We start from the raw sequence: 18,905 nt of genomic DNA, 5'->3' as shown, positions 1-18,905 counted from the left end.
ATCCGCTTTGAAGATAAAGCACTCCTTCCTTTCTTTTCTAGCATGATCAATAATTTCATTCAGAGCCAGAACCCCATCAAGAGTCTGCCTGCCCGGAACTAAAGCAGATTGAGACATAGAGATTAATTTGTGCAACACCTTCTTGATTCTGTTCGCCAAAAGCTTAGATAATATCTTGTATAAACACCCGATGAGACAAATTGGACGATATTCTTTAAGAACTTGAGGGTTGAGATTTTTTGGGATTAATGCTATGAAAGCAGCTGATATTGCCTTAGGTAAGGCAACTGTCTTATGAAATTCCAAAATAAACTTGAAGATATCCTCCTCCAAAAAACTCCAACATTCTTGAATAAATTTGAAATTGAAGCCATCAGGACCAGGGCATTTATTGCCATCAGCTTCCAAAACCACCATACGAACCTCCTCTCTCGAAAATTCAGCTTCTAAAAAGATCATATCTTCCTCAGACAAACTCTTAAAACTTGCATTATTCAGCTCAGGTCTAATTTCCATTGGCTCCTTAAACCTGCCCATAAAGACATTCAACACTTCATTTCGCACACCACACACATCCTCAATTAATCTCCCATCCTCAGCTTGAAGAGCTACAATATTATTTCTCCTTCTTCTTTCTTTTATTACATGATGAAAATATTTGGTGTTAAGATCTCCCTCCTTAAGCCACTTTTGTCTCGATTTCTGTCTTAACAAGCTTTCTTTGTAGTGAAGATGTTTCTACAACACATCCCTGACCTCTGCACAACCCGAACAATTAACATCCCTTCTATTAATCTTCTTTACAGCCGTTTCAATATTGAGATCAATCCAACCAAATTGATTCACCATATTAATTTCATGTGACAAATTCCTCATAATGTCTGCTAAATATGTAAATTAAATTTTCCACTAACTTATGACACTAATCCATGTCAACTTTAATATTATCCTCTACAAAGCTCATATGATTTTGCTCAATAAAAATACTTGTAGGTTTGAATCCAAGATTTATTATTTATTGTAAATGATAGAGCACATACTAACGCTAAATGATAAAAATGTCTTTATTTCAATATGTTACCTTTATTTCCAAGAAAAATGTGTCTTTTCTAATATATTTCATCTCAAATTATGCTAATAATTTATTTTAAATTTTTATCTTTTTGTCAAATCATTTATTGTAACATTAATATTGTCAAAATAAATAAGAAGTGCAATTTGTTTATCTCCTTCTATGTGATTGAAAAACAAAGTGTAATTTCTTTTGGCGTTGTTTATAGTCCAATCACAACATTGTCTAATCTTTCAAATCATACACGAAAGAGTTGCTTTAGTCCATACGAGACCTTCTTTAATTAACACATCTTATTGCCTCCACTGTGAAATTAAGATCGGGTTAAATTTCCTTACTCATCCTCTAGGCTTTTATGAAAGAACACATTTTTTACATAAAATTGTTGAAATTGCCATCCAAATTAAGCTTCAAGCAATAGTAAAATTCGAACAATCTTCAATAAATTTAGAATTAGAGTCTACATACAAGATCAGATTTAGAATTATCGGTAGACTCAATAATTCACTCAAAAACTCAAATTTAGAATTAGAGTCTACTTTCTCCCTCAAATTAAAATTACTACTATACTTTTTAAGTTCATTCAACATTAAAGAAAGGCAAGACAAAGCATAGTCAGAATTAAGCTGAAATTAGAGAGAAATTCAATATTGATGTCTTCATTAATTCATCATAATTACATCAATCTCTTTCAATTTGGCACAATACATTCAAGAAATCCCAAACATTTTAAGAAGAGAAAGATACAGTACCAAACACCTCTCGACACAGGTATTTAACATTAATTACACCTTAATCTAAGTTAGAACTACACTTAATTATTGGAGCCCTTCATTTTTGTTAATTAGGACCCCAGCAACTCAAATACATGACTGTCCTCAAAGATTCCTCTGACTGCTTTGCCTTCTCTTTTTGTCTTTTAGTAGAAACCATAGCTGAAGAAGAAGCGGAAGAAGTGGAGGATGAAAGCTTCTTTGCTTGAGAGATTGATCTGATATTGTTTTTTACATGATTTTGAAGTGATTTTAGTGTATAATTCCATCTGCATATACCTTGATCTTTCAATGCTTCCACAACTGCAACACTGGCTGCTGCTGCCCATGCTCTGCTTGTTGAACTCATATTGAGTGATAATAATTCTTGAAACCTAAGTGATTTTGTGGGATTTTAGATGGCTGAGAAAATGGATTACTAGGTAGTGTAGCTTGTGTTTTGGTTGGTGGAGAAAGAAGAGTGAAGGAGGTTGTTATATAAAGGGAGCTTGAGATTGCAAGGTTAACAAGTTAAAGAAACGCCCAAAGAATAGAAAAATACCATGGGCTGAAAGCTACTGATACTGGTTTTCAAGACTATGGTTTGTGTGTGTAAATTATATGTGTGCATTATTATATTAATATATAAAAATACCCATTTCTTTTGAACTTATGCTTATATAGTATTTTTTTTAAAGCTATCTTATTTTTATTTACAACAAATTGACATCTAATATTACATTATTTTCAAAGAAAAAAATTTGACATGAAATAATTATATCAAACATTAGCTTTATAGCTATATCTTTTTCACAGCTATCTTATTTTTATTTACAACAATTTGACATGAAATAATTACATTATTTTCAAAGACAACAATTTCACAAGAAATAATTATATCAAACATCATTATATTCATACAATAGAATTTTTTTAAATAACTTTTATAAGATAAATAATAACATTTATAATATAAATATTTTCAAAAAAAAATATAAAAAAATTATTTCATAACATTAATTATTTTATAAGTTTAATAATTATAAATATATTACTTATCTTAAGTATAGCACATTAACCACCTTCATTATTTTATTATTTTATAAACCGTTAAAATAAATATTACAATATTAATTATTTTCAGATATTAAATTATAAAATGTATTAATCTTTTTTTTTTGACAGAAAAGATTAACTCATATCATTAATAATAATATTATGAATACATGTTGGTATAACAGTAAAATTGTGGAAACTAGCTAGAGATGGAGCCACCTGTGCCAAAGCATGAGCAACCTCATTGGCTTGTCTCCTAACGAACTTAACATGAGAGTTCCTAAAAAAGAGAGACAACAAACGATTACATCTCCAGTAACAGCACCAAAGTCTGAATCGTTTGGTTTTGGAGATATAACACTATCCACCACACTTTTGGCATCTAACTCAAAATCCATATTATCATAACCAAGACCATTAACCCATTTGATAGATGCCAAAAGACCTAAAGCTTCTCCAATTACAACTTCAGTACAAGGCGAAAACCATTATGTGCGAGCAACGACAAAATGACCTTCATCATTTCGAATGCACATACCAATGCCTACCTTATTATGAGAGAAAGACACATCAATGTTGCATTTGAAACGACCAACCGAAGGTTTATTCCACTTGATAATAGTTGTCGCTGGATCTGGATTCGAATGATTGATTCGAAGTTGTTGGGCATCTTGCCATCCCGCCAACAACTGTGAGGCTCGACTACAAATGGAGGCTGATGAATCTTCAACTTGATTCCATATATGATTATTTTGACCTTTCCAGATACTCCATAAAGTAGTTGAGAAAACCGCCTGATGATCTTGATTTGATACCTGCAGGAAAGAAAAAATCACAGAAGCAAATAATACTCCATTATTAATCAGCTGCTGCAGAATAGGCCATATGCCCACTTTTTCCCAACACTCAATACTCTTTGGGCACTGGAAAAATAAATGATAATTATTTTCTTCACCATCCCTACAACCAACACAGCTAGAATTCGGTATTCTCCGAACTTCGTCCTTAGCAAATATTACAGTATTAATTATTTTTAGATATTAAATTATAAAATGTATTAATCTTTTATACAATGTATTAATCTTTTATAAAATGTATTAATCTTTTATACACTTTATTATCCCGTTTTATTCTATTATTTAAAATCGAATTTGGTATTCTCCGAACTTCGTCCTTAGCAAATATTACAGTATTAATTATTTTTAGATATTAAATTATAAAATGTATTAATCTTTTATTTACAACATACAATTTTATTTTCTTCACTGGAAAAATGTATTAATCTTTTATACACTTTATTATCCCGTTTTATTCTATTACTTAAAATCGAATTCGGTATTCTCCGAACTTCGTCCTTAGCAAATATTACAGTATTAATTATTTTTAGATATTAAATTATAAAATGTATTAATCTTTTATACACTTTATTATCCCGTTTTATTTTACTATTTAAAATCAAATTCGATATTCTCCGAACTTCGTCCTTAGCAGAAGCTCATTTACCACTCGATGCCAATTGTTTGGTTAGTATGAATCCATATTTTACATATACTTAATCAAAGTTAATTTATTGTATAAACCTTTAATTTTTTTATGTTTAGGCATTTATTAACTAAATAATAAATTATATTAATCAATTACACATCATTAACCAAAAATTATTTACAACATACAATTTTATTTTTTAACATCTAAACTATGAATCATACTCAATTAAACTGTTATTGTTATAAACTTTAATTCAATTAAACTAGTGTTACTCATTTACTAGCTGATTTAATTTAGATTTTAGAATGCGAGATGCATCATCTTGCAAGCGTTATAATTATATAATATTTCTTCATTTTTATTTATAAGCAAATTTTAATTTTTTAAGTTTAGTGAATTGTGAGATGTTGGATTGAATTTTAGTAATGGTCGAAGATTAGCTTCTTGGTTCGACAGGATTAAGCATGAAGTCGAAAGTTGTTCACATGCTTGTGTCGAAGATGCTAGGGTTGTTAGCATGTTAAATTAGGTTTTAGTGTTTAAACCCTAATTTGTTAAGTTAACTTGTTTATTGAGTTGGCTTGTGTAGTGGGCCTTGTGGAAAAAGCCCATTAGTTAGTATGTTAGGTTTTATTATAAATAGCATACTAGTCTCTCATCATTGCTAAGCTGCAAATCCTAATTTATGGTGAGAGGTTATTTGTTATTCTTGTAAACTTGTAATCTTGTTTTCCATGAGAAAGTAAAAGAATAGCAGTTATAACCAATTCTTGTGTTCTTCTTCTTCTTCTTCTTCTTCTTCCTTATTTTTTAATCTTCCTTTGCATTATACTTATTCTTGGCATCAAATTCACAACAAATTGGTGCGGTGAGCGTGGAGAAGATGCCTTCAACAAAGTATGAGATTGAAAAGTTTACTGGTGTGAATGATTTCGGTCTGTGGCGCTTGAAGGTGAAAGCCCTACTGGTTCAGCAGGGTTGCTTGGAAGCGTTGAAGGGAGAGGCAACCATGAATGCAGAATTGACGGCAGCGGAGAAGACGAATATGATCGAGAAAGCACACATCACAATTTTGTTGAGCCTTGGTGATAAGGTTCTCCGGCAGGTATCAAAGGAGACGACGACATCAGGGTTATGGGTGAAACTTGAAAGTTTGTATATGACCAAATTGCTGGAAAATCGACTCTACCTGAAGTAACCTTTGTATTCATTCAAGATGATTGAAGACAAAGTGTTGACTGAGAAGTTGGATATGTTCAACAAGCTGATTCTTGATCTTGAAAATATTGATGTGAAGATCGATGATGAAGATCAAGCGCTGTTACTATTGTGTTCTTTGCCTCGATCGCTTGCTCACTTCAAAGAAACTCTCTTGTATGGAAGGGAGTCCCTGACGTTTGAAGAAGTTCAATTAGCCTTGCATTCTAAGGACTTGAATGAACGAAAGGAGCATAAACCTTCGACTGTTGGTGAAGGTTTGGCCGTTAAAGGCAAATTCTTGCGAAAGGTTGGTAAGTTCGACAAGAAGAAAGGCAAAGGCCAGCAGAAGTCTTATAGTGGCGAAGCATCGGGCATTCGATGTTATCATTGTAAGAAGGGGGGTCATATGAGAAAGGTGTGCCCTGAACGCCTGAAAGATCATGGAGGCAAGGATAATGGAAATGCAGCCATTATTCAAGATGATTTCGAATTATCTGATGTTCTTGTGGTTTCAAGCAGTGACTCGAGAAGAGGGTGGATTATGGATTCAGGTTGCACTTGGCACATGAATCCAAACAAAGACTTGTTCGAGAAATTATGTGATCAAGATGGTGGATCAGTATTGCTGGGAAATAACAAGGCTTGCAAGATTGCATGTATTGGATCTGTAAGATTCAAGCTCCATGATGAGTCAATAAGGCTGTTGACTGAAGTCAGGTATGTTCCTGATTTGAAGAGAAATCTGCTTTCTCTTGGTGAATTCGACAAGAAAGGATATGTTTTCCAAGGAGAGAAAAGTATTCTAAGAGTCATGAAGGGGTCGAAGGAAGTCTTGAGAGGCGTGAAGAAACAAGGCTTGTATACCCTTAAGCTGAAGTTTAAGTGGTTCGACAAATGCTCCATCCACGAAACCATTGTTGAAGACAGAAATCTGGCACATGAGATTGGGCCATGTCAGTGAAAGGGGTCTGGTTGAATTAGGGAAACAAAATCTGCTTGGTGGAGACAAAGTCGAAAAGCTGAAGTTTTGTGAACCCTGTGTACTTGGAAAATCTTGCCGAGTGAAGTTCAACAAAGGTAAACAAAGAACACGTAGATCCCTTGATTACATCCATGCTGATCTTTGAGGGCCTGCAAGGTGTGCATCACATTCTAGAGCGAGGTATTTCCTATCCATAGTAGATGATTACTCCAGGAAGTTATGGGTATTCATCCTGAAGACTAAGGATGGAACTTTTGAGAATTTCAAAAGTTGGAAGACTCTGGTCGAAAATCAGACTAGCAGGAAGGTCAAGAGGTTGAGAACCGATAATAGCCTTGAATTTTGCAATGAGGCGTTCGACAATTTTTGTGTGGGCTCTGGTATTACAAGGCACAGAACTACTGCAGGTACTCCACAGCAAAATGGTTTGGCTGAAAGGTTTAATCGAACTATTTTGGAGAGAGTCAGATGCATGTTGACTAGTGTGGGGTTAAAGAAGGTGTTCTGGGCTGAGGCTGTTTCGACAGCAACATATATGATAAATAGATGTCCTTCGACAACGTTATATATGAAGACACCTGAAGAAGTTTGGTCAGGACATCCTCCAGATCTCGACAAACTGAGACTGTTTGGTTGCGTAGCCTATGCTCACATTAGGCAAGACAAAGTGTATCACCAGTCAAGATGTAGTTTTCAATGAAGTTGAAATGGTTTTTAAGAAAACTGATGATGTTGGTCGAAGTACAGAAACATCTGACGAAGAGTTGGAACAGGTAGAGATTCCTGTTGAGGTGGAGCATGTTGATGCTGAATTGCATATCCCTGATGAAGTCGAAGAAGAAGTAGAAGATGCTGAGGGAATTGAGGAAACTGTCGATGACTACCTATTGTCAAGAGATAGGTCGAGAAGAGCCATCAAGCCACCTCAGAGACTTGGGTATGCAGACCTTATAGCTTATGCCTTAATCTCTGCTAGTGAGATTCTAGACGAAGAACCTAGAGACTACAAGGAAGTTATGAGGAGTCGAAATAAGACTGAATGGCTGAAGGCCATGGATGATGAGATGAAATCTCTTCATGATAATCATACATGGGAACTGATCAAGAAACCTGCTGGGGCAAGGTTAGTCAGTTGTAAATGGATTTTCAAAGTTAAGGAAGGAATTGAAGTAGTGACGTCGAAAAGATACAAGGCAAGGTTAGTCGCAAGGGGTTTCACTCAGAAAGAAGGTGTCGACTTTAATGATAAGTTTTCTCTTGTTGTAAAGCATATGTCCATTCGAATGTTGCTTGCCATGGTGGCACAGTTCGACCTTGAACTGGAACAAATGGATGTGAAGACTGCGTTCTTGTATGGTGATCTAGATGAAACAATCCTGATGAGGCAACCTGAAGGGTATGTCGAAAAGGGGAAGGTTGAAATCAATAAGGAGTTCGATATGAAGGATCTGGGAGCTGCTTCCAGGATTCTTGGAATTGACATTCGAAGAGATAGAAAGAAGTCGAAGTTATGCTTATCTCAAGAGGCATATCTACGAAAGATTCTTGAAAAGTTTGGTATGTCGAATTCGAAGCCAGTTGTGACTCCAACAAACCCTCAATTCAAGCTAAGTATTGATCAGTGTCCCAGTACTGATGTCGAAAGAGCCTATATGAATAGCATCTCATATGCTAATATAGTTGGTTCTTTGATGTATGCTATGGTCTGTACTAGACCCGACATAACATATACAGTAAGTCTTATAAGCAGGTACATGGCGAATCATGGAAAGGCCCATTGGCAAGCATTGAAGTGGATTTTAAGGTACATAAATGGGTCTCGGAACAGAGTCCTAATTTATGGTGGAGCCTTGGGTGAAGATAGTAAAGTAGCAATTGAAGGATATGTCGACTTTGATTATGCGGGTTGTATGGATTCTAGAAAGTCTATTTCTGGATATGTTTTCACCATGTTTGGCACAACAATTAGTTGGAAAGCAACACTTCATAAGGTTGTTGCTCTATCAACCACTGAAGCGGAGTATATTGCTCTAACTGAAGCTGTGAAATAAGCATTGTGGCTTGAAGGTTTTGCTAAGGAGATGAAACTTCAAGATAAAGGTATCACTGTTAAATGTGATAGTCAAAGTTCAATACATCTGTCGAAGAACTCAGCCTATCATGAGCTAACTAAGCACATTGATGTGGGGCTGCATTTCGTCAGAGGAGTAATCGAGCGTGGAGAAGTCCAAGTGCTGAAGGTTTCGACTGAGGACAATGCTACTGATACGATCACAAAGACATTGCCGAGTTGCAAGTTTTTCCACTGTATGCAGTTGATAAAGCTGCATGAAGAAAGCTAGTTTGTTCCCTTGACGTTGAAGAGTTGGGTCTAAGGTGGAGAGTTGTGAGATGTTGGATCGAACTCTAGTAATGGTTGAAGGGTAGCTTCTTGGTTCGACAAGATTAAGCATGAAGTCGAAGGTTGTTCACATGCTTGTGTCGAAGATGCTAGGGTTGTTAGCATGTTAAATTAGGTTTTAGTGTTTAAACCCTAATTTGGTAAGTTAGCTTGTTTATTGAGTTGACTTGTGTAATGGGCCTTGTGGAAAAGCCCATTTGTTAGTATGTTAGGTTTTATTATAAATAGCATACTAGTCTCTCATCATTGCTAAGCTGAAAATCCTAATTTAGGGTGAGAGAGATTATTTGTTATTCTTGTAAACTTGTAATCTTGTTTTCCAATAGAAAGTAAAAGAATAGCAGTTATAACCAATTCTTGTGTTCTTCTTCCTTGTTCTTTAATCTTCCTTTGCATTAAACTTATTCTTGACATCAAATTCACAACATGAATAAATGATGTATTTGGACTACATATATATTAGATATATCAATTATTCAATGAACCTAAAAAATTAAAATTTGTTTATAAATAGGAATGAAAATGAACCTAAAATGTTAAAATTTATTTATAAATAGAAATGAAAGAAGTATGAAATATTGCATATTGCATGAAATATGATTTTTTTTCTATACTATTGCTTACCATTTTTTTTATATTTTTTTTCAATAATAAATATGAATTTTCCAATATGAAAATCAAATTCATAAAATCTTTATATCAACCGAGACCTCTACCCAGTTAGGAGAGACATAAAAAAGAAATAAGATCCCTTACTTTTTTTTCTTTCTTTCACAGTCAACCAAACTAGAGGACTAACTAAATACATTTTTATAGTTAATGATCAATTGATCATGATAAATTAAAAATGATTTATATAGATCTTCCTCTATATACTTTGAGTCTGATAATTTCTTATCGAGCAGAGAAATTAAAATTCAAAACGATGTTAAAGAACACACATACACAAAATTTCGAATTTTGTTAACTCTTCCATTAATCAAAATTTACATATCAATATATGTTACAACATTAATGGCTCTAATTATTAGGACCCCAACATCTTAAGTACATGACTGCCCTCAATGATTCCTCTGATTGCTTTGCCTTTTTCTCCTTTAATCTATTAGGAACCATAGCATAAGAATTAGAAGAAGAAAGCTTCTTTGCATGAGACAAAGATCTCAAATGATTTTTAACATGATGTTGAGCTAATCTTAAACCATAATTCCATCTGCATAAACCTTGGTCCTTCAAGGCTTCTACAACTCCAACACTGGCTGCAACTGTCCAAATTCTTCTTGTTGAACTCATCATGAAATTATTTGAAATCTTAGTTGTATAGTGTATGGCTAATTGGTAGATAAAACAGAAATAGTCTTTGTAGCTTGGTTTGTTTTGATTGAAGATGCTATTGAGTGAAGATGCTTTTTATATAATCTAAAGTGAGAAGTGATTGTGTTGTGTGATAAGTTTTGTAAAAACCAGTGGCATGAAGTGGTAGCTTAGCTACTGGTTTTGCTGGAAACCATGGTTTTTGTTTTGGTATTATGATAAGTAATAGTAAAAGCTTCAGAATAAAGTTCAATGTATCAATCAAATTTTGGGACCACGTACGTGTATGTTCTGACAGACCTGTTACGCTTACATTATGCTCATTATTGAGATTGATTTGAATAGAAAAAATATTGAAATATATTGCTATTTTAATAGTAAGATTAATTTATATAAATAGAAATATTTTTAAATTTAATGATTTGTTTAATGGTTTTTTTAAAATAATTATAAATGTTTGTCGTATTGTAAACTTTTTTTTTTTTTTTAACCAAAAGAGAATATCATGTAAATCAAAAAAGAGAGATACAAAGATTACAAGGGGGGACCAAACCAAAAACCCCTTAAGAGCAAATCCTATGTCTTGGGGTACCCAACTTGTCAAGCAAGAAATCTCTTTGGATAACTTCATGAACATAATTAAATAATCTATAAGCCTTAACATGTAAACCAAGATTAGCCAAAGAATCAGCACAAAAATTGGCCTCTCTAAAAATGTGTGTCACCATGAAGTTGATATTGAGCGAGTAATTCCAGCACACAAGCCAACGAGAACGAAGATTCCAAGGCACAAGCGAGTAATTTTTGAAGGCATTCACAACATACATACTATCTGTTTCAATCCAAAGACTAGAGACGTTCCGACGCATAGCTTCTTCAATGGCTAGGATGGCAGCCATGAGCTCAGCAAAAATAGGACCTTTCGCGCCAAGGAAATCACAAAGGCTAAAGATATGATTAGCATTGTGATCTCGGCACACCACACCGCAAGCTGCAGTATTAAGAGCAGAAACCCCGTCTGTGTTGCACTTCAGCCAGCCAATTATGGGAGGGGACCACAGCACCTCAATGGTGGTGGTCTGGTTCTTGGAGTGAAGAGAGATATCAAAGTTTTAAGAAAAACAAAGTTTTTAATGTCAGAGTTGGAAGTTTTCCGAGTGTTACTACCTGCCATTTTTGCCAGAGCAGAGATAAATCCCACGCAGGATTTCCAATTAGGAGCAGTATTTTCAAATCTGCTTTTGTTTCTAGTGGACCAGATTTGTTGAAAAATGCAAGCAATGCTTGCATGAAGAACAGCCTTAGATTGGGAACACCACGACTGATGCAGAATTTCTCTACAATCGTCCAGACAAACAATGGGCCTGCCAAAGAGTGAGAGACTAGCAAACCAATTCCAAATGTGCTGAGCAAATTGACACTCAAAGAAAAGGTGGGTGGAAGTCTCGCATGAAGAGAGGCAAAGGCAGCAGAGGGAAGGGAAAGAGAACCCCCTAGCTTTAAGGATCTCATCGGTTGGAATCTTATGATGGATATACCTCCACACAATCATAGAGTAGGAAGGTGGAGTGTCAGGGTCCCAAGGTAAGGAATTCCAGAAATCACAAGGATTAGACTGAGCAACAAATTGACAGGCCTCTTTAAGACTCAACAGCCCAGTTTTGGTAGACTTCCACACGAAGCAGTCATCAAAATCCACATCAGGAATGGATATTTTATCAAGCATAGGGCGCAGGGTTGGAAAAGCAGTCATAAGATTGGAACTAATCTGCCAGGAATTATCATGCCACCAGTCACTAACCATAGAAGTTAATTTGGGATGAAATTTAGAGTGAATATTATAGATATTGGTTAAAGGCTCCCCAAGCCAATTGTCAATCCAGAAATTAACCTTTTTTTCCATTTCCTACACTCCACATACAATTCTCCATGACAGTCTGAAAAGCCTCTCTAATGCCATGCCAAATAGAGGACTTTAAAGCATACCTGATTGCTCTACCATGCCTTAAAACCCGAGCCTTTAACACCTTGGACCAATTTTGATCAGCATTCATGAAGGTCCAGCAGAGGTGAATGTTAGTGGCATTGTTGTACTTTTGTAAGGAAGGAACACCTAAGCCTCCTTCTTTATAATGCTTGCAGCAAATTTTCCACTTAACAGTGACAATGGATTTCTTCTTAATGTTACCAGACCATATAAAGTTCCTAATCCATTTTTCAATCAACTTCAGAGTACTTCCAGGCCAGCTATAAATAGCAAGACAATGCATAAGCATGTTCAGAATGGTTTCTTTTACTAACTGCACTCTGCCTGCCATAGAAAGGAGCTTGGCCTTCCAGCTAGCCAACTTGATTTTTATGTTGTCAGCAATGTGTTGAAAATAACAAGCCTTTGGTCTGCCAATGAATATGGGAACTCCAAGGTAAATGAAGGGGGGAACAGCTCTTTGGAAACCTATAGTGTCAGCCAGGTGCTTATGCCTCTCAGTACTCATCCCACCAGCATAAAGAAGAGACTTTGAGTAGTTGCAAAATTGACCAGAATAGTTGCCATACTCTTGAAGGAGGTTAGCTATGGCCTGAACAGACTTGTTATCACCCCTGCAAAACACCATAATGTCGTATTGTAAACTAGTCACAACATTACATAAATTTTATTAAAATTAATTCTACTATCAATTAACATAAAATAATTTTAAAATATTTAAAATAAATGAAATGAATAAAATACCAAAACTTATAGAAAAAAAAGACTACGACTATGTTTGGATACATAATAAATAATGGAGCGGAACAAAGCGGAGCTGTATGGAATGGAGCGGAATGGAATAAAGATTTCATTTTATTGTTTGGATACGTTATGATGGAATAGAGTTATTTTATCATTCCGTCCAAATTGGAGGGTACAAAAAATGATGGTAAGTGATGGAATCAGATGTAATACATTTCATCTGTTACCGCTCCATTTCATCTGTTTTTAATCAATCTAAACAATGGAATACAACTTTATTCCATTCCATTTCGCTTCATTCTATCGTATTCCATCATTTCAAACATACTCTAGAGTTCAGTTTGAGCCATACTTCCTCCATTATCTTTTAAAAGTAAATTTTGACTTTAAAGATTTATTAAATAAATGATGTATTTGAACTATTAATAATTTAGATGCATTAATTATTCAAGAAATTTAAAAAGTTAAAATTTGTTTTAAAAAAGAACTAGTAGAAGACCCGTGCGTCCGCACGGGTAAGTCAAATCTTAAGATGAATAATATATTACAAATATAAAAAAAAAATTAAAAATTTGAATGATAAATGTTAATTTAAGATTAACAAAACATAATATAGATGAAATGAATCTATATATAGTAGCTGTGTACAAAAAAGAACATAGAAATGCAATAGTCATTCATATAAATAATAATTCGATAAGGCTAGGTTGTTAGTAATATACAATTGTTATTATAAAATTGCTAATAATTGAAAATATTTAAAAAGAAATATTTGTCATATCACTGATAAATTTAATAGGTATAATAACTATAAATATTTACAAATATGACTAATAAAATTTACAAATATTTTTGATAATTATAAATATTATAAATATTTTGTTATTTAAATAAAAAAAGGTATTGTGGTGATAGTGTCCCGTGAAAATAGCGAGTTTATTTATAATTATAAATATTTATAATATTTTATTGTTTAAAATAAAAAAGGGATTGTGATGATAGTGTCCCGTGAAAACTTTTTAGATGAAAAACTTTTATTTTTAATTGGTATATGATCTATTTATATACAATTTACCCTATCCTATCCTATGAATATAATTGATTATTTCCAAAGTGATATATATGAAATTTTATGATTTATCGTGTAGAATTTTAAACATTGATAGTGCATTAAAATTAATTACATTTTAAAGAAAATTAAGCTCATATTTTCAATGTTAAAATACGGCAATTTGTTGACTAAATTAATAATTATACATTTAACCCTATATGTTCCGTAATTTGTAAATATGGCACTCCAATGTTTTTTTTAAAGAAATTTAGTCCTAAACTTTTTTATGCTTGTAATGAAATTTGTTCAACACTTTTTATTCATGTAATGGGGTGGTAGGAAAGAGTTAAATGCTTTATTTTCATCCCATTACTTCATTGTGACACCTCAATTGTCGGGAGATTTTTCCATTGATCAAAATTCGGAGAAGATAGGATCAGTCTCAGGCAGTAACACATAAGTAGAAGATCGGCTAAGCACAGCCAAATACAATGTTTTCAACAGGACTTCTTTCACTAACCTTTTAGGATTGGAAAGTTCGACGCAGTTACATGAAGTTAACAGTCAGAGAAACAATCCAACTGAGAATTTGAGAGACTCATATGGTCAGTCTGTAGCTGTGAGGTATGATAACCTGGAGGTGAACTTGGAAAAATCAAATGTAAATCAAGGCTATTTAGAAGCAATCACGACACAGTGCAATGACTGTAATTTGAAAATGACCCCAACTAAAATTACAGTAATTCTAATACATTGTCACAAAATTACTAAAAATCATATTAAGTTAATTGGGAGTGGTATCTTTGTTGGCATACTACCATTTGTCATGGACCAAATGCAAATTTTAATGAAGCTTAATTTATGAATTTAAATTAGCATGTAATTTTGTAGTTTATATGTAGACTGGGTGACCAGTTAACACGTAGACTGAATGAGAGAATTTGAGAGAGTCATGAGTTTATGAGCAATTGAATTTTAAGACATACTTGTATTTTAACTTTCCATAGCTTAATATTAACCTTTAACAACAGTGGATTAAATTAAGTTATACCATTTTGGAGGAATAACAACACTATTGTTAATTTGCTGTAAATTCATTGCATAGACACTTTCGAGTTTTCGATCAGCAGTCCAAGCTGAGACTTGCGTCTTCCGTCCAGCACGTGCATCTCGCAATATACCACCAGCAGCCAACCTTACCTGGATTTTTTCCAACAAATGAACACTTAATTTTATCATAGTCACACAAAGTTAAAACATCAAAATAGTAGATGAACAAACTTGGCAAAAGGTTAGGTCTTTCCACATTCAAAACTTAATAAAATAAAACAAATCAATGAAGATTATTTCAGAAATTATAAATCTACAAAATTCGAGTATTTATGAAACTGAAAAATCAACAAACTTGAAAAAAAGGCACATATTTGGAGTGATCCTTTCATGTATTGAAGAATGTTTCTCTCTAATGAATGAAACCCAACATTGAAAAGGTCAACAACATAAGTGATTAAGCCAAACAAAAACATGAAAACACAGAAAGAGCAACAAAAGATATTCTGTGTTAGTACACATTTTAATAAAATTGATTATTATAAATTTTAAAAAAATATTCACCTCTTCGGACAAGGATTTCCATCTTTCACCACAAGCTTTTCCAACCTAATTTATTTTACACATCAAATTAGGGATTAGGTTTTTGAAAGAAAAAAATTAAAATACCAAAATGGAAAATAAATTATCCACAACAGCAACAAATGCGTTGTATCGGATGATCCTTCATATTTTGTTCTCTGAAATTGAAAGCACATGTTGTGTACTTTAGCTTGTTCATGAAATCGGCACAGAGAGTTTGAATCTGCAAAAACAAATGAAGAAACACTAACCTTGACAAACTCGGCATCCCACGCCATAAGTTCATCTCCATATGGTTTTTATCAGATGTAGGCATATTTAGGGTTTGAATCGGAGATGAGGGAGAAAAAGGATGACCATTAATTTAGGGTTTGATTTGTTGAAGGAAGAGAGAATGAGGGTGACAGAAGAAAGAAAGAGAGAGAAGAAATAAAAAAAATAGTTTGAAGCCAAAGCATAAATGGATGATAAGCAAGAGAAAGAAGAAAGATGATAACGATGAAGAAAGAGAAAGAAATACTCTGAGTTGTTTGGAGAAACTCTGAGTTGAGTGATAAGCCATAGATTTGATGAAGAAACGATTTGCTCGGCAAAGGAAAGCTCTGAGTTGTTTGGAGCATTCATACCTGAGGGAGGGAAAACGCGCACGATTTCTGAAAACGGAAGATGAAGGCCTTGTTCAAGGTGATGCTTACGGTGAACAGAGCGGAGCAGTGGGTGCTATGCTTTGGCTTTGTTCGTTTTGCAAAGGAGTGGGGTATCAATATTTTTGGAGGGAAACGACATTTGCACTCTAATCCAAATGTTAGTACATAACTTTTTGGAATAGACCAATGAGAAGAATACAATTGGCATGGTTGAATATTTCTTTTGTTAATTACTTAGATAGCCTTTTTGCAGTGTAAAATTTTTTGGATGGAAGGGTAAAATAGTAAGTTTGGACAACATTTTAGTATTGGGTAGATAGTAGATGGAGGGAGTATGTGTTTTAATAATCTTCGGTTTTCCTCTGCGCCTAATCGGCAAAATGTCCAAATTGTTGGTAATTATGACATTGAATGTTCTTGTTCTTTGCATTCCTTTCCTCTTTATCTTGCTGTGAACTATTGTTTCTTGAAGAAGATACTAGTAGTTTATTATCTTTTATGGAGTTATCTTCTACTACAATATTATCAAATTTGTTGGAGAGAGTGTGTGCATCACCTTGTTTATGATAGTTTGATCAGAAACAAGCTTCACCATAGCTCTTCATATTATTGGAGAAGGTCGTGATCCCATTGTAATACTAAACAACCCAATTCTCATTGTTATGCATCTGCAACAACTCGATTTGTTATCTCAAGGACTGTAAAAAATCTTTCATAAATTTATCATCACCATCGCGATATATCTCAAAAATGTCTCATGCCTCCTTTAATCAAGATGTATTCACAATCTTCTTAAAATTTATCATATCATGATGGATGAAGAATACCACCTAAAAATCTTTCTTCTTCAAATCATAATATGCAACAATCCGAATCTCTGATGCATCATTATAAATATATTGCAGATCTATTTGCTCTATATCCATCACATCTAAAAATCTAAAGATCACTGTCATTTGCTTGTTCTATCTATCCCAAATTTTGTTATCAAGAAAAAAGAGTTTCCCAGTGAAACTCTTTCCAGAATTCTCCAAATTATAACTCCTCATTTCACTAATGATCAAATAAAATGGACAGCAAATCTTAAATACTTAACAACCCAAAAGCTTTATGCTTTAGATACCACTTATCAGAACTACATATAGAAGAAAAAGGAAAAAAAAACCAAAGTAATTTGTGTGTATTACACTTTTAACATTCCCACTATTTTGTTATGAGGTGTGCTATTTGTACACTGTGTTATCATACACCGTAGTTACACCGTATATAACTGCAAGGCAAAATGTTCTTGGACACAAAACCCAAAGTAAAATGAATTATTAAAAAAATAAAACAATGGATCTTATAGATACAACTACCCTTTTGTTATAGGTTTGAATTTGTGTACCCTTTATATTTTTTGGGCCCGTTTGTTTTGTCTTTTTTTAAAAATGATTTTTATAATGTTACCAAATTTTGCGAAAATTTTTTTTACAAAGAAACTTTTTATAAAAGCTTCAAATGAAAAATCTGCTTGAATAATTATTCTTAAAATGTGATTTTAGGTATTTCATCTATTTATGGAAAAAAAATTTGGATATCAAAATTTCAAAAAATCACTTAATTTTGAAGCTATTTCAAATAGATTTTCATAAAAATCATTTTTGAAATACAACTTTTTAAAAAAATTATGATTTTGACTAAGTTTTGGTCTTCAATTATGTATGTTTATGTTATAGGATGTCAAATTAAGTGTTTCATTTTAGAAAAAACGAATATAAAAAAACTTGTAATATTTTGAAAAACGGTTTTAGAAAATCTATTTTCAAATATACAAAGAAAAAATCCATTTTTTTTAAAGCTGAAACAAACTGGCCCTTTATCTTTGGTACAATATTGATTATGAAAGAAAAAAAAATTGATTCTCACATTTTAATTAAAAAAAGAAGGGTATAATAGGAAGTATAGTTAGAATGATCATGAATATGTAGAGAAATTCAGTGTTGCTTGCTATCTTGATTAATTGATCATAATTTACATCAATTTCTTTCAAGGCTGCACAATACATGAAGAGAGATTAAAGAATATAGACTTCTCTAATTAATTGGGACCCCAACAACTCAGGTACATGACTGTTCTCAAAGATTCTTCTGATTGCTTCGCTTTCTCTTTTTGTCTTTTAGTGGAAACCATAGCAGAAGAAGAAGAAGAGGAGGATGAAAGTTTCTTTGCTTGAGAATAAGATCTAACATTGTTTTTGACATGATTTTGAACCGACTTTAGAGTATGGTTCCATCTGCATACACCTTGATCTTTCAATGCTTCCACAACTGCAACACTGGCTGCTGCTGCCCATGCTCTGCTTGTTGAACTCATCTTCTGTGTTAATGATTCTTGAAATCTATAATAAGTGATTTTGTGGCTGTTTAGTTGACAGAGATAATTGATTACTAGTTTTGTAGATTTGATGGAGTAAGAAGAGTGAAGGAGGTTGTTATATATAGGAAGATGGAGATGTCAAGGTAAATGGGCAAATGAACGCCCACAGAATAGAAAAATACCAGGGGCTGAAATGCTTCTTTCAGTGGTTTATGTTATTG

The 18,905-nt window shown here is 33.4% G+C and overlaps 3 protein-coding genes across 3 annotated transcripts; all 3 read right to left on the bottom strand.

Annotated features, from left to right (window-relative positions):
• Window positions 1-1,680: 1,680 nt before the first annotated feature.
• On the bottom strand, window positions 1,681-2,238 carry LOC131648104 (uncharacterized). Its single transcript, XM_058917894.1, has one exon. The coding sequence runs from the start codon at window positions 2,192-2,194 to the stop codon at window positions 1,913-1,915; it is 282 nt and encodes a 93-aa protein (XP_058773877.1). The 5' UTR covers window positions 2,195-2,238; the 3' UTR covers window positions 1,681-1,912.
• Window positions 2,239-9,701: 7,463 nt separating this feature from the next.
• Window positions 9,702-10,456, bottom strand: LOC131648103 (uncharacterized). The gene has a single exon (XM_058917893.1). It carries the CDS (start codon window positions 10,245-10,247, stop codon window positions 9,972-9,974), a length of 276 nt encoding a protein of 91 aa, XP_058773876.1. The 5' UTR covers window positions 10,248-10,456; the 3' UTR covers window positions 9,702-9,971.
• Window positions 10,457-18,291: 7,835 nt separating this feature from the next.
• LOC131648102 (uncharacterized) lies at window positions 18,292-18,905 on the bottom strand. The gene has a single exon (XM_058917892.1). The coding sequence runs from the start codon at window positions 18,679-18,681 to the stop codon at window positions 18,406-18,408; it is 276 nt and encodes a 91-aa protein (XP_058773875.1). The 5' UTR covers window positions 18,682-18,905; the 3' UTR covers window positions 18,292-18,405.

Source organism: Vicia villosa, linkage group LG2, assembly GCF_029867415.1.
Source record: "Vicia villosa cultivar HV-30 ecotype Madison, WI linkage group LG2, Vvil1.0, whole genome shotgun sequence".
Classification (NCBI taxonomy): domain Eukaryota; kingdom Viridiplantae; phylum Streptophyta; class Magnoliopsida; order Fabales; family Fabaceae; genus Vicia; species Vicia villosa.
The sequence above is the reverse complement of the archived record's forward strand: the minus strand, read 5'-3'. Positions and strand labels throughout refer to the sequence as shown.

Coding starts and splice junctions, on each gene's coding strand:
- LOC131648104 (XM_058917894.1), bottom strand. CDS start 2,194: ATGAGTTCAACAAGCAGAGCATGGGCAGCAGCAGCCAGTGTTGCAGTT.
- LOC131648103 (XM_058917893.1), bottom strand. CDS start 10,247: ATGATGAGTTCAACAAGAAGAATTTGGACAGTTGCAGCCAGTGTTGGA.
- LOC131648102 (XM_058917892.1), bottom strand. CDS start 18,681: ATGAGTTCAACAAGCAGAGCATGGGCAGCAGCAGCCAGTGTTGCAGTT.